Raw genomic sequence first — 13,585 nt, 5'->3', positions numbered from 1 at the left:
ACAAGCTGCCAAATATCTCTCCAATTGAAAAGTGCCAAGATTTTTCCCAAAGATGAACATGCCTGGCCAGGAAAAAATATATTTTTTTCCAAATCATGATACAAATCGATGTATAACTTATGTTAGTACATGCAAACTTACCTCAATATAGAAATATACTTAAATATAAAATATTTGGTCAATAGACTATCATATAATTAAGTGCAAATTCTGGATCCCAAGCTATTGCAAAAAGGGAACAAGTCCCACTTTTGGAATCACTGCCATGATAGTAAGTGCCCATCATCTGCCACCATCAAGCCTCGTCGACTGCCACTCCACAAGGCAGACAACACATCAAGTGTGCATGTTAATTCAGACACTGGTCGACGTCAACATCGTTGACCCTCATTGACGACACTATTGGTGGTTGATGGGGTGTCATGGACGGTAAACATCATTCATCAACCAATTAAAGTCTGCTCAATGTAGGAGTTAACCTCAACAGCCCCAGTCGAAGACAACGTAGCCAAAAAACTTAACACTACTCAAAATATCACTATGCTTTAGGCGTAGTATCTCGACTTCATCAGTAAAGATGTACACAACTACGAAGACCACATTGACGTCTCGTTGGCATCAATATCACGGGGGCAAAGTTATATTTTTTTTAATTTTTAGCAAACTATTTAGCAGGGAGCTTTTTAATTTTTGAGGCTTGATAATGCCGGAAGAAGAGAATTATGCATTTTTAATGTTGATTTAGTCTCCCCTATCCGGTGAGGGATCGAACGGCGGTGATACGACCGAGTCAATAACGGCGTCCGGCCGGCGGGCGAGACAAAGAAGGCGGCCGCCACGTCATTGTGGGACCCATTCAAATTTCTTTTTCTTTATTTCGATAATAGAACAAGGGAGAAAATAAGATAAAATTTAGCGCTGTTCTTCCTCTCTCGATAACCACAACTTCTCGCGGCGTTCGTCTTCTTCTCATCGGCGACGCGTACATCGCTTATCGGAGGAGATTTGTCGGATTCAAGCCTTCGAGAGGCGGCGCCGCCGCCTGATGCAGTAGCCGTATCGAAGAGCTTGACGACGACGCCGCCGCGATCTTCTCGATGGCGTCCGGTACCGTTGATTTCCTTTTCGCCTGGTTTTTTCTATTTTTTGTTTTTCTTTTCTGTAGAATGGTTTGTTATCCCCTATCCAATGATTTCGCCCTGTTTTTCTGTCCCGGGATTGGTTTTCTCTGAGGATGCGCGCGTGTTTTCTATTGTTGTGTGTTCTGCTCTGAATCCGCTCTCTTCAATCGTACGTGGTGTGGCAGAGTAGAATTAATGGCCTCTGAAATCATTGGATAATGTATAATTTTATGTAATTGATTATTCGCCATCAAATAATTCTTGGGGAAACCGTGGATTCAGAACATTTTCTTCAGCCTTTGTTCTATTTTTGTGTTCTCCACTCTGAATTTCTGTGTTCATCCCTATCCGGTCCATCTGTGTAGAATTAATGGACATAGAATAGTTAATTGGTCTCACCAATGACAGGATGATGTCTAACCCTCTATAATTGAAAGTTCGCCTTCGATGATTTTTTGGGGAGATAGAATTTGAATTCCCTTAAAGAAACCCTTAATTCAGTAGAATTCCTTAGCCTATTTCTACTGTTGTGAATTCAACTCCGACCCATTGTTATCTGAAATCACAGGGTGATATCTAATTTTCTATTATTTCATAGACGTTCAAACAATGTTCCAGTGAGCTGGAATTTTGATTCCCTTTTCAAAAACTTTAAATTCAGAATCAATTCTTTAGCCTATTTTCCACTATCGTGTGTTACCTCTGAACCGCCCAGCGACGATCCGTCTGAGTAAAATTATGGGCCATAGAGAATGGAATTGGTCTCTGTAACTACTGGATAATATCTAGTTTTCCATAATTCCCTTTTCATAAACTCCAAATTCAGTTCTTCAGCCTATTTTCCATAATTGTGTGTTCCCTCTGAAACCGTCCGGCGTCGACCCGCGCTGTCTTATTAGAATATCGGGCCATTTAGGAGATAATTGTTGTCTGCAACCACATGATGATATTTAGTTTTCTATAATTGATAATACACCTTTAAATCATTTACCAATGAGCAAGAATGAGAAGGAATTTCATTTAAATTGAATATTTAAACCTTCTCAAGAACAACCTTCTATATTTAGTTTTCTATATAATTTTTAATTCGCTTTAAATCATTTACCAATGAGCAAGAATGAGAAAGAATTTCATTTAAATTGAATATTTAAACCCTCTCAGGAACAACCTTCTAATGAATTTCCAGGTGGCGCGCCTCCAAGGAAGCCCTGGGAGCAGGCCGGAGGATCGTCGGGCCCTATGCCGTTCAATCCTCCATCAAATGGCAGCACGAGCGAGGTCGTGGAGGCCTCTGGGACCTCCAGGCCCGGCGAAGTCGTGTCTGCAACAGACAGCGCTGCTGCTAACATAAACCCTGTTGGCAGACCAGTCCCCAATAGGCCATGGACATCAAGCTACGGAAACACAGGAGGTAAAATTCCTTATCCATAAGTATAGTTCCAGATCGTTCGGGACGTGTACGATGGACGGGACATGATGAAGATCGTCCCGTCTGACGTGCGGAATCTGTTCAGGGACGCGGACGGGACAGTTTTTTCATCCAAGACCTCCGGATGGGACGGTTTTTTTTGTCCGAGTGGACGAAAACCGTCCCGTCCGGAGGTCTCGGGATGAATTTCCGTCGAGGTTTTCGTCCAACCTCGCGTACGGGACGATTTTTTCGTCGTGGGATGAAAAAACCGTCCCGTCCGCGTCCCTGCACTATATCCACAAGCTGCCGTCTTCAAAATAGTTATTTTTTTAAAAAATTGTATCATCTTGATTTTCTGAGTTTCTAAGACAAGGTTTCTCTATCCGATACAGGCTAAAAAAAATCCCCATTAGCTACAATGTTAAAGTAGTTACCTTTTTTCAAGTCATGTATTTTGGTTTTCTTTGAGTTGATCATCGATTCCGGGTGGTCTTCTCATTTTTTCTTAAAAAAATGTTTTTTTTTGTTTTCTGAGTACCAAACACTAAAATTCTCAATCCAAAGTTTCGATCTGTTGGTCGAGCAGGAGGGACCCATCATGATCTTAATCCTGATCGAGTAAAAACACTCGATCATTTTCGATCGATCGAGCAAGATCCATTGGACCGATAGAGCGGGTTTCTTGGAACCATTCTGAACGATGAAGAATGAATATAAATAAGATTTATCTGGCTTACCACGCAGCCAATGCCATATCGGCAAGTTACTTTTTAATCGTCGATTAATGGTTCAATCGACCCTGCTCGATCGGGACTTAGATCACGGTGGATCGGATTGAGCAGTCGTGATCGATCTATCTCGATCTGATTTTTTCTTATCTATCGCTCTACTCTATAGATAGAATCAGATCAGAATGAATCAATCATAATTGATCTACCCGATCCTCATTATTAAAAAACGATCGATTAGACAATCGATATCCACTGAACCGATCGAGCACGATTGATTGAACAATTATTTAACGATTAAAAAGTGCCTTGCGTGAATAGATCATTTGCCATTCGATTGATCGAGATTTTCAACTCCAACCGACTAATGATCCCAATCCCAACCCTAGTCCATGGTACAAAAAACAAAAATGAAAAAAACCTTTCCATAAACTACTATCTTCCTTGGATTCATATTCTTAAAAAAATACATTTTCAAAAAGATTATGCTTTCTCTCTGATACAGGCTATGGCTCATCGATGAACGTCAATGGCATGGGCTACGGGTCGAGCACGTACGGGTCAAGCTATGGAGGATATGGTGGAATGTACGGTAACAGCATGTATCGCAGCCCGTACGGAGGAGGCATGGGCGGTGGTATGTATGGTGGGGGGGGAATGTATGGTGGAGGCGGTATGTATGGTGGTGGCGGATATGGCATGGGCATGGGCATGGGCATGGGAATGGGCATGGGTCCACCTGGAAGTCAAGATCCTAATAACCCATTCGGCGGCCCAGCCTCTCCTCCTGGCTTCTGGATGTCTCTCATGAGAGTGGTATGCCTTAATCCACATGCCCATCTATCTCTCCTCTGACGATTTAGCTATTTATCTCTCCTAAGATGCGCTCTTGAACATGGCAGATGCATGGGGTGGTGGAGTTCTTCGGAAGGATCGCATTTCTCATCGATCAGAACACATTTGCTTTCCACGCCTTCATGTCTGCGCTTCTCCAGGTTAGCGGCATCATCACATCACATCATCATCATGATCATCATGGGCATTATGATGAGATCATCATTTCATTATAATCGATCAGCTGTTCGATCGGTCGGGCATGCTGTACGGTGAGCTGGCGAGGTTCGTGCTGAGGCTGCTGGGCGTCAGGACGCGGCCCAGGAAATCGATGCAGCAGCAGCCCGGTGGGCTTCCGGCCCAAAACGGCCCAATGCCGATTGAAGGCCCAAAAGCGGAGGCCGGCTCCTGGGACAACGTGTGGGGCACGCAACCTGCCAACTAGGCTTTCTGTGTGAATAAATATAAAGGACGGTTCAGATTTGTTCATCTCTTCTTGAACTGTACGATGATAAGATCCCTACGGCTCGGATTTGTTTAGTCGATGGTCGGCACAAGTTGACTGATTTGCTCACGTAGTCGCCGGAGACTTCAACTCAAAGTGTGGGTCCCACCCAGATCAACGGCTGAGATTTTCTTTCTTACGGTTCGGATTTGTATATTCTTCGATCGGCACAAGTTGACTCATCTTGCTCACGTACTCCAGGGAGATTCATAATCAATTTGTGGGTCCCACATTCAGATCGACGGTTGAGATTTTCCCACCGATCGATCGATATCTGTTACCCGTCCGATGAATGAATCCAGAAACAACCCGGTCGCATCGGGGTTTACAGGTCAACGGCGCTGAGTTTGGAAGTTCAGAAGGTGACACGTGTCGGTTTCCCTCTCGCCGATTGAATCTCTGGCCAGGCTGGGCCCGTTCTACATAAAAAGCTGGGCCCGTTCTATCGGATACTCTTGAAATCTCTTCGCCCGAGCCGGATTGAAAGACAACGACGGCGACTGAATCCTTCGCAAAGATCACTACGCTTGTTGCAGATCAGGAACTTTGCCCGGAGATTCCTGCGGTAATTTAATTTATTCTTCAGAGATGCACTTCCTCTGCCGTTTGAATCGAGATCTTTGTGGATCTCAATTTGCCTTATTTTTTCGGCGTATTCTGTGATTTAATTAGGTCAATTTGCGGTGTTTCTCCTCCTGGCCAGTGATACTAGAGAAATTTCGGACGAACCGAGTGATTACGCACTAGCTGTTGTGATTTCCGAATCTTCTGGTTATGTTCTTGACGCGCGCTACATCTTTGGGGTCCTGCCTCTCGGTTTTTGATTTCTTCCTTCTCACTCCGAGTCCATTCAACGAATCAATTTCATAAACTTAATTTTTCCGTGTATTCTGTTCCCTTCCAGTGACAGTCGTGAAATTTCGGACGAACCGAGTGATTTCGGCCGCGGATTTCTCTCTTCCTGTTGTGTTTCTCTCGTCAAACAAGATTTCCGAATTTTCCGATCTAAGCTTCCGACATACGCTACATTTCCGCGGTTCTGCCGCTCGAATTTTGAATTCTTCCTTCTCTCTCTGTGGCCACCCAAACTATTTATTCTTCATTTCTCGTCATCGTTGCAGAACACAACGCGATGGGCGCCGTCGGCGACGAATCCTCCAGCGGCGGAGCGAAGCGGCGGGGCTGCAGCGGGTGCAAGGAAGCGTTCCTGCCGGAGGAGTCGTTCCAGAGCTGGGGGGCGTACCGGAGCGCGGTGAGGCAGACGATCCCACGGCTGTGGGACCGCGTGACCACCAGATCAACGGACGAGATGGAGACGACGGAGATGAAGGCGCGGAGCGGGTACGAGATGAAGAAGAACCTCTCGTGGTGGGACCTCATGTGGTTCGGCATCGGCGCCGTCATCGGGGCCGGCATCTTCGTCCTGACGGGCCTCGAAGCGAGGACCGTGGCCGGCCCCGCCGTCGTCCTCTCGTACGTCGTCTCCGGCATCTCCGCCATGCTCTCCGTCTTCTGCTACACCGAGTTCGCGGTGGACATCCCCGTGGCCGGCGGCTCCTTCGCGTACCTCCGCGTCGAGCTCGGCGACTTCGCCGCCTTCATCGCCGCCGGCAACATCGTCCTCGAGTACGTCATCGGCGGCGCCGCCGTGGCCCGCGCCTGGACCTCCTACTTCGCCACGCTGCTCAACCACCACCCCAACGACTTCCGCTTCCACGCCGCCGCGCTCTCCGAGGACTACAACCGGCTCGACCCCATCGCCGTCGCCGTCATCGTTGCCGTCTGCGTCTTCGCCACGCTGAGCACCAAAGGCACCTCCCGCTTCAACGTCGTCGCGTCCGTCCTCCACGTCGCCGTCATCCTCTTCATCGTCGTCGCGGGGCTGACCAAGGCGGACCCGAAGAACCTGACCGGGGACTTCGCGCCGTTCGGCGCGCGGGGGGTGTTCAGCGCGGCGGCGGTGCTCTTCTTCGCGTACGTGGGGTTCGACGCGGTCGCGACCATGGCGGAGGAGACGAGGAACCCGGCTCGGGACATCCCGCTGGGGCTGGTCGGCGCCATGGGGGCCACCACGGTGGTGTACTGCGCTATGGCGCTGACCCTCTGCCTGATGGTGCCGCACCAGAGCATCGACCCGGACGCGCCGTTCTCGGTCGCGTTCTCGGCCGTGGGCATGGACTGGGCCAAGTACGTGGTGGCCTTCGGCGCGCTCAAGGGGATGACCACGGTGCTGCTTGTCTCCGCGGTGGGGCAGGCGCGGTACCTGACCCACATCGCGCGGGCCCACATGGTCCCGCCGTGGCTCGCGCGGGTGCACCCGCGGACCGGGACCCCGGTCAACGCGACGGTGGTCATGCTGGGCGCGACCGCGGTCATCGCGCTGTTCACGGAGCTGAGCGTGCTGTCCGAACTGCTGTCCATCTCCACGCTGTTTATATTCATGCTGGTGGCGGTGGCGCTGCTGGTGCGGCGGTACTACGCGGTAGGGGAGACGGGGGCGAGGGAGAGGAATTTGCTGGGGTTGTGGTTGGCGGTGATAGTGGGGAGCTCGGCGGCGACGGCGGGGTGGTGGGCGAGCGGGCGGGGGGGGTGGGGGGCGTACGTGGGGACGGTGGGGGGGTGGGCGGCGGGGACGGGGGGGTTGCAGTGGGCGGTGCCGCGGGCGAGGGAGCCCAAGGTGTGGGGGGTGCCGATGGTGCCGTGGCTGCCGTCGGCGTCGATCGCCATCAACGTGTTCTTGATGGGGTCCATCGACGGGAAGTCGTTCGTGAGGTTCGGGGTGTGGACGGGGCTTCTGCTCGTCTACTATCTCTTCGTCGGGCTTCACTCCTCGTACGACGCCGCCAAGGCCGCCCCCTCCCTCCCCCCTCTCAAGAGCTCCGACCGCGGCCCCGCTGCCGTTTAGCTCTCTCTCTCTCTCTCTCTCTCTCTACCTCTTTCTCTCTCCCCCCCCTCTCTCTCTCTCTACCTCTTTCTCTCTTCCCTCCCTCTCCCTCTCTCTCTTTCTCTCTACCGCTTTCTCCCTCTCTCTAACTCCATTTTTCTCTCTTCCACCCTTCTCCCTCTCTCTCTCTAACTCCATCTTTTTCTTTTCCCCGTCTCCCTCTCTCTCTGACTCACTCTCTCTCTCTCTCTCCCTAACTCCATTTTTCTCTCTTCCACCCTTCTCCCTCTCTCTCTGACTCACTCTTTCAATCTCTCTCTCTATAAATCCCTCTTTCTCTCTTCCCCCTTCTCCCTCTCTCTGACTCCCTCTCTCTCTCTCTTCCTCTCTGGCTCCCTCTCTCTCTCTCTCACTCTTTCAATCTCTCTCTCTATAAATCCCTCTTTCTCTCTTCCCCCTTCTCCCTCTCTCTGACTCCCTCTCTCTCTCTCTTCCTCTCTGGCTCCCTCTCTCTCTCTCTGTCTCCCGCTTTCTAGAATATATCTGAATCTACGACTCTCTCTCTGTTTAGCCCTCTCTCTCTATGACTCCCTCTTGAAAGGACTGGAGATCTTGCGCAAGAACAAGAAGAAGAGAGAGGAAAAGGAGTAGAGAGAGAAAGAGAGATAGAGAGTTGTTAAATAATCAGTTTCTATAACTTAATCATAGCTGTTATAACAAAGTATAACGGCCATGTTAAAACAAATCATTTACCCTTGGATTAACCCCCATCTATCTTGGATCCTAACCACCAGGTTGTTTCCTATCTATGTTTAATCCTGACCATCTATCTTTGAACTTATATTTAATCCTAGCCTCTAATTTCTCATAATGAGTTTATAGAGTAGGTGGCTCACTTTTTGCTAGCTATAGGGCGGTCTTCTATAGATACTTGTATCTCTTTGAGAAGGGATTGTACCCAGATAACTTCTGAGGCGCAGTTCGTTAAAGCCTTGTGTTCTGCTTCCGTACTTGAACGAGCTACTGTTGGCTCTTCTTTGAACTCCAGGAAGTGATTTTTGCCAATGGATAGTAAGAAAGCTCAGGTAGAACGCCAGTCAGTGCTGTCACCTGCCCAATCTGCATCGCTAAAAGCATTGATTGTGAAGTCTGAGTTACGATGAATGAACCACCCACACATAATTCTTCCTTTTAGATATCATAGGAGGTGCTTGAGAGCCTGCCAGTTGCTATTAGATGGAAATGCATCTTTTGACACGCTTTATTTTCCACAACGGCGATGTCAGGTCGTGTACAAGTAAGATACTGAAGTGAGCCAACTATTTGTCAGTATATTGTAACATCATTGGATGATTTTTCATTGTCCAAAATAGGAGAGACAGCACACGGTGTATAGAAAGATTTACGGTGTTCCATGCTTGCACGATGTAAACTTGATGCCATATATTTTGATTGAGATAAAACAGATCCTTTTTCATGTTTAATCAACTCGATACCAAGAAAATAATGTGTCGGACCTAAGTCCTTAATGTCACATTGAGAGTTCAAATGATGCATGGGTGTAGAGATTTCAGAGATGTTTGGACAGATGATGAAAATATCATCAACGTAAATTAGTATAGATGGGATTATTTTGTAATTTAAAGAATAACAACGTGTCAGTTTTTGAAGCAATAAATCAGAGAGCTGAAAGACACATGGTGAGTTGGTCTGGGAGATTTCTTAAAGAGATATAGTGATTTGTGCAAGTAACACATGATGCAGATAGAGTTTACTATTGAATCCTGGAGGCTGCTTCATGTAGATCGTTTCATTGAGATCGCCATGTAGAAAGGTATTGGATACATTTAATTGGTGTATTTTCCAACCATTGCTTATAACCAATGACAACAGTAATAAAATGATTTTGTCTTTAGCTAGTGGGTTAAAAGTTTCATGAAAATCAAATCCCTCCTGCTGGTTCTATCCTTTTGCAACTAATCTTGCTTTATTCTTGTCTATTTCTACAGTAGGTTTATATTTTAATTCGTACACCCATTTACATCGAATGACATGAAAGTTGGTATTTCTAGGTACCAATGTCCAAGTATTATTGGATGGTAAATCAGGATTAAACATAGATAGGAAACAATCTAGCATTTAGGATCAAAGATAAATAGGGGTTAATCCAATGGTCATGATTCGTGGGTAGGAAGGAAGTTTTCGTGACTTTGAATTCTTACAAGAATCACATACAAAATTCTTGTTTGAATGAGTGGCTGGTAATCCATATTTCCTAATAATAGAAAGTAAAGTTTGTAGTTGTGGATGTCCAGCCTGCTATCCCAGGTTTCCATTGATGCTTTTTCACCAACAAGAGCAGACTTATTCCAAAGATGTGGCTTAAGGTAGTAGAGGCCGACTCTAACTGTTCCTCTGAGGAAGATCTGATGTGTAGCTTTGTCCTTCAAAAGACAATAAGAATCAAGAATTTCAACGTAGACATTTTTATCCACAGTTAGTTTTTGTATGGATAACAAGTTTTTGGTAATATCAGGAACATGTAATATATCTTTTAAATCTAGAGTACGATTTGAAGTAGAAATTTTAAAGGAGCCAATATAAAGAATTTAGAAACATGCAACATTACCCGACTTAAAGTGTGTCATTTCCATGATACTCTTGAATTATTGTGATGGTATTCTGATTTGGTGTAATGTGATGTGTTGCACCACTGTCAGGGTACCATGATTGATTCTCCGTCAGACTTGCATTAAATGCTTGTGCTGTGTGCGCTTCTTTATTGAAATTTGAGGATTTCCAGCCTTGAGAACTTTTATGAAGATCTGGAGACTCTCAAGGCCTGTGTTCGAATTGTGAGCACAGTTATTATAACTTTTATTAAAATTCTTTAAATACGTACAAATAGGAGGAATCAACCATTTTAGGTGCCCATGTTTGCCAAACCTGTCCCCTCTCCTTATCTTCTTCTAAAAATACTCCATCTAATTAGTGAGACTTTATGGTGCAAAGACCTACAAGATCGTCAATGAGAGTAAATAAGTTTAAAAGGAGATCCAACAATTCATCGATGACATGTGTACATCTAGATGTCAGCCTAAGGAGATTTCCCTAAGGAGCAAGTCAAGAGCGTACCAGGTTCCACAAAATTTATTGATAGTTTTGATCATTTTTGTTTGATTTTTATTTATTTCACTGCAATTTACATGTTTGCATTACATATAAAGCCAAAGAACCCCAAAAAAATTCCTAGTTTTGAAGGGGTAAATGGCAGAACTTTTTATTTTTTATTATTTAAAGATAACTAAAGATATTTATGGGATTGTAGGGAGAGAAAGTGATGTATCAGAGAAAGATAATATATATTCATGTCCAAAGGATGGTGAAAAAGGCCCCATAAAATCTAAACCCCATAAATCAAAGATCTCTATTTCTATAATCAGTTTTAGTGGCATGGCATCATTCTTTCTTAGATTGGTCATATATTGGCATTTTAAAGAATTTTTGAAAAATTCTTATGAATCTCAAAATAATGTAGGCCAAAAAAAACCGCATTGAAGAATTTTTGAAGCAGTATTTTTTGATGAAAAATGTCCCCCACAGAAAGATGAATGACATAACTCTAGGATATTCTCATGTCCGTCTTCTAGAACACATCTCCTCAAGATTTGATCAGCCCCTAAATGAAATAATTCAGGATCTTCCCAAAAATAGTATTGGACTTCTCTCATAAATTTCTTCTTTTCTTGTTCAGACCAATCCTCTAGGGTTCTACCTGAAGCTAAATAGTTAACCATGGGACTTTTCAAGTGCTAATCTTGAAGATATGCTCATTAGGGAAATTTTCAACGATAGGGATTGGGTCACTAATATTTAATCGGGATAAATGATCAGCTACATAATTTTCAGATCCTCGTTTATCCTTAATCTCTAGGTAAAATTCTTGCATTAATAATATCCACCTAATTAACCTAGGTTTTGCCTCTTTTTTATTTATTAAATATCTAATAGCTGCATGATCAGAAAATACTACTATTTTACTACCTAATAAGTAAGATTGGAATTGATCTAATGCAAACACAATCGCTAGCAATTCCTTTTCAGTTGTAGTGTAGTGTACCTGAACGCCTCCTAAGGTTTAGCATAGTAGATGGCCACAGGCTTCTTGTCAATTTGTTGACCAAGCACTGCTCCTACTACAAAGTCGAAAGCATCACACATAAGCTCAAATGGGTAGTTCCAGTTTGGAGTTTGTAATATTGGTGTTTTCACTAGAGCCTCCTTTATCTGGAAAAATGTGTGGTTCCCTGCATCGTCAATTATGAAGTCCAAATCTTTAGCCAACAAGTTAGTCAACAGTTTTGATAATTTATCAAAATCTTTAATGAACCATCTGTAGAAGTCTGCGTGGCTGAGTAACCCTCAAAGTTCCTTGGTGTTGGTGGGAATTGGAAGGTTCTGGATCACCTCCACTTTGGCATTCTCCACCTCTAACCCACGGCTGCTGACCATGCGTCCCAGTACTATTCCCTCTTGGACCATAAAGTGGGACTTTTTTTGATCGAGCACTAGCCGTATCCCCATGCAAATCTGCAAAACCTTTTCTAAATTAGTCAAACATGTGTTAAAATTTTGTCCAAAAACAAAGAAATCATCCATATAAATCTCTAGACAGTGTCCAACTAAATCTAAAAATAAAGTCGTCATGCATCTTTGAAATGTAGCTGGTGCGTCACACAGTCCAAATGGCATTCTTCTCAATACAAAAGTTCCAAAAGGGCAAGTAAAAGTAGTTTTTCCTGATCATCAGGGTGAATTTCTATCTGGTTGTATCCTGATTATCCATCTAAGAAAGAAAAATAGTTTTGTCCTGCTAATTTTTCTCATATTTGATCAAGAAAAAGGAGCGGATAGTGATCTTTCTTTGTGATTGGATTAAGCTTTCTACAATCAATGCATATCCTCCAACTAGCGGGCAATCTGGTTTGAATTTATTCCCCTTGATCATTTTGAGTTACAGTGATTCCTGTTTTCTTAGGGACTACATGCACATGACTTACCCAAGGACTGTCAGAAATGGAGTAAATAAATTCATCTTCTAACCATTTTAATATTTCCTTTCCAACTACATCTTGCATGATGGGATTAATTTTCTTTGACATTCTCCAGTAGGCCTAGAATTTTCCTCTATAAAAATTCTATGAACACATGTAGATGCACTAATGCCTTTGATATCAGAAATAGACCATGCAATGGCAGATTTATCTTTTCTAAGCATGTCGAGTAATTCTTTCTCTTGTTTCAAAGATAAAGATGATGAAATGATAACTGGAAAATCATTGTTTACTCCTAGAAATGCATACTTTAAAGTTGATGGTAATGATTTTAAATCAATATTTGCATCAAGAGAGCATACATCCATATCAACAATTGAAGAGTCTGAAATTTCTTGAGGAGATTCATACAAAGAGTTTTTTATCAATATGCTCAAAAACATCGAGAAAACATAAGTTTTCGGATGATTTTTCCGGATATTTCATTAACTTGGATATGTTAATCTCCACTTTTTATTTACCAACTTTCAGTTCTACTATTCCTTTTTTCCCAATTCGTGTTTGCCCTAGCTGTGGCCAAGAAGGGTCTTCCTAAAATGATAGGAGCATTTCTAATGTCATCGGTCACTTTCATATCGGCGATAATGAAATCAACAAGAAAATAACATTGTTCTATTTTGACGACAATGTCTTCTAATAATCCATGTCTGCCTAATAGAACCATCTACTAATTGTAACTCTAAGACAATCGGTTCTAATTCCCCAAACTTAAATTTATCATACAAGGCTTTTGGCAAAATATTCACACTAGCTCCTGAATCAAGAAGTGATTTAGAAAAAATCATTCCTCCTATCTCTCACTTGATTAGGGGGGATCCTGGATCCCTATGTATTTCTGGAAGATTTTGAGAAATAGAACTAATCAATTTTGGATAATTGAATTCTCTTATGCTTTCAGCTAGGTGTGCATGATTTTTCAAAAAATTTCAATAAGAAGGAATATGTTGGATTGCTTCAGTCAAGAGAATATTGATAGTTACTTGTAGGG

The 13,585-nt window shown here is 44.0% G+C and overlaps 2 protein-coding genes across 2 annotated transcripts; both read left to right on the top strand.

Moving 5' to 3' along the window:
- Positions 1-921: 921 nt before the first annotated feature.
- On the top strand, positions 922-4,634 carry PEX13 (peroxin 13). The gene is made up of 5 exons (XM_078581110.1): positions 922-1,107; positions 2,308-2,532; positions 3,766-4,076; positions 4,163-4,255; positions 4,339-4,634. The coding sequence occupies exons 1-5, from the start codon at positions 1,098-1,100 to the stop codon at positions 4,537-4,539; spliced, it is 840 nt and encodes a 279-aa protein (XP_078437236.1). The 5' UTR covers positions 922-1,097; the 3' UTR covers positions 4,540-4,634.
- A 372-nt stretch (positions 4,635-5,006) lies between these two features.
- AAT1 (amino acid transporter 1) lies at positions 5,007-8,053 on the top strand. The gene is made up of 2 exons (XM_078581109.1): positions 5,007-5,164; positions 5,721-8,053. Exon 2 carries the CDS (start codon positions 5,732-5,734, stop codon positions 7,502-7,504), a length of 1,773 nt encoding a protein of 590 aa, XP_078437235.1. The 5' UTR covers positions 5,007-5,164; positions 5,721-5,731; the 3' UTR covers positions 7,505-8,053.
- Positions 8,054-13,585: the final 5,532 nt, after the last annotated feature.

This window comes from Wolffia australiana, chromosome 9 (genome assembly GCF_029677425.1).
Source record: "Wolffia australiana isolate 7733 chromosome 9, ASM2967742v1".
Classification (NCBI taxonomy): Eukaryota; Viridiplantae; Streptophyta; class Magnoliopsida; order Alismatales; family Araceae; genus Wolffia; species Wolffia australiana.
The sequence above is the reverse complement of the archived record's forward strand: the minus strand, read 5'-3'. Positions and strand labels throughout refer to the sequence as shown.

Coding starts and splice junctions, on each gene's coding strand:
- AAT1 (XM_078581109.1), top strand. CDS start 5,732: ATGGGCGCCGTCGGCGACGAATCCTCCAGCGGCGGAGCGAAGCGGCGG.
- PEX13 (XM_078581110.1), top strand. Junction 2,533..3,765: donor AAGCTACGGAAACACAGGAG/GTAAAATTCCTT, acceptor TCTCTGATACAG/GCTATGGCTCATCGATGAAC. Junction 4,256..4,338: donor TCATGTCTGCGCTTCTCCAG/GTTAGCGGCATC, acceptor ATAATCGATCAG/CTGTTCGATCGGTCGGGCAT.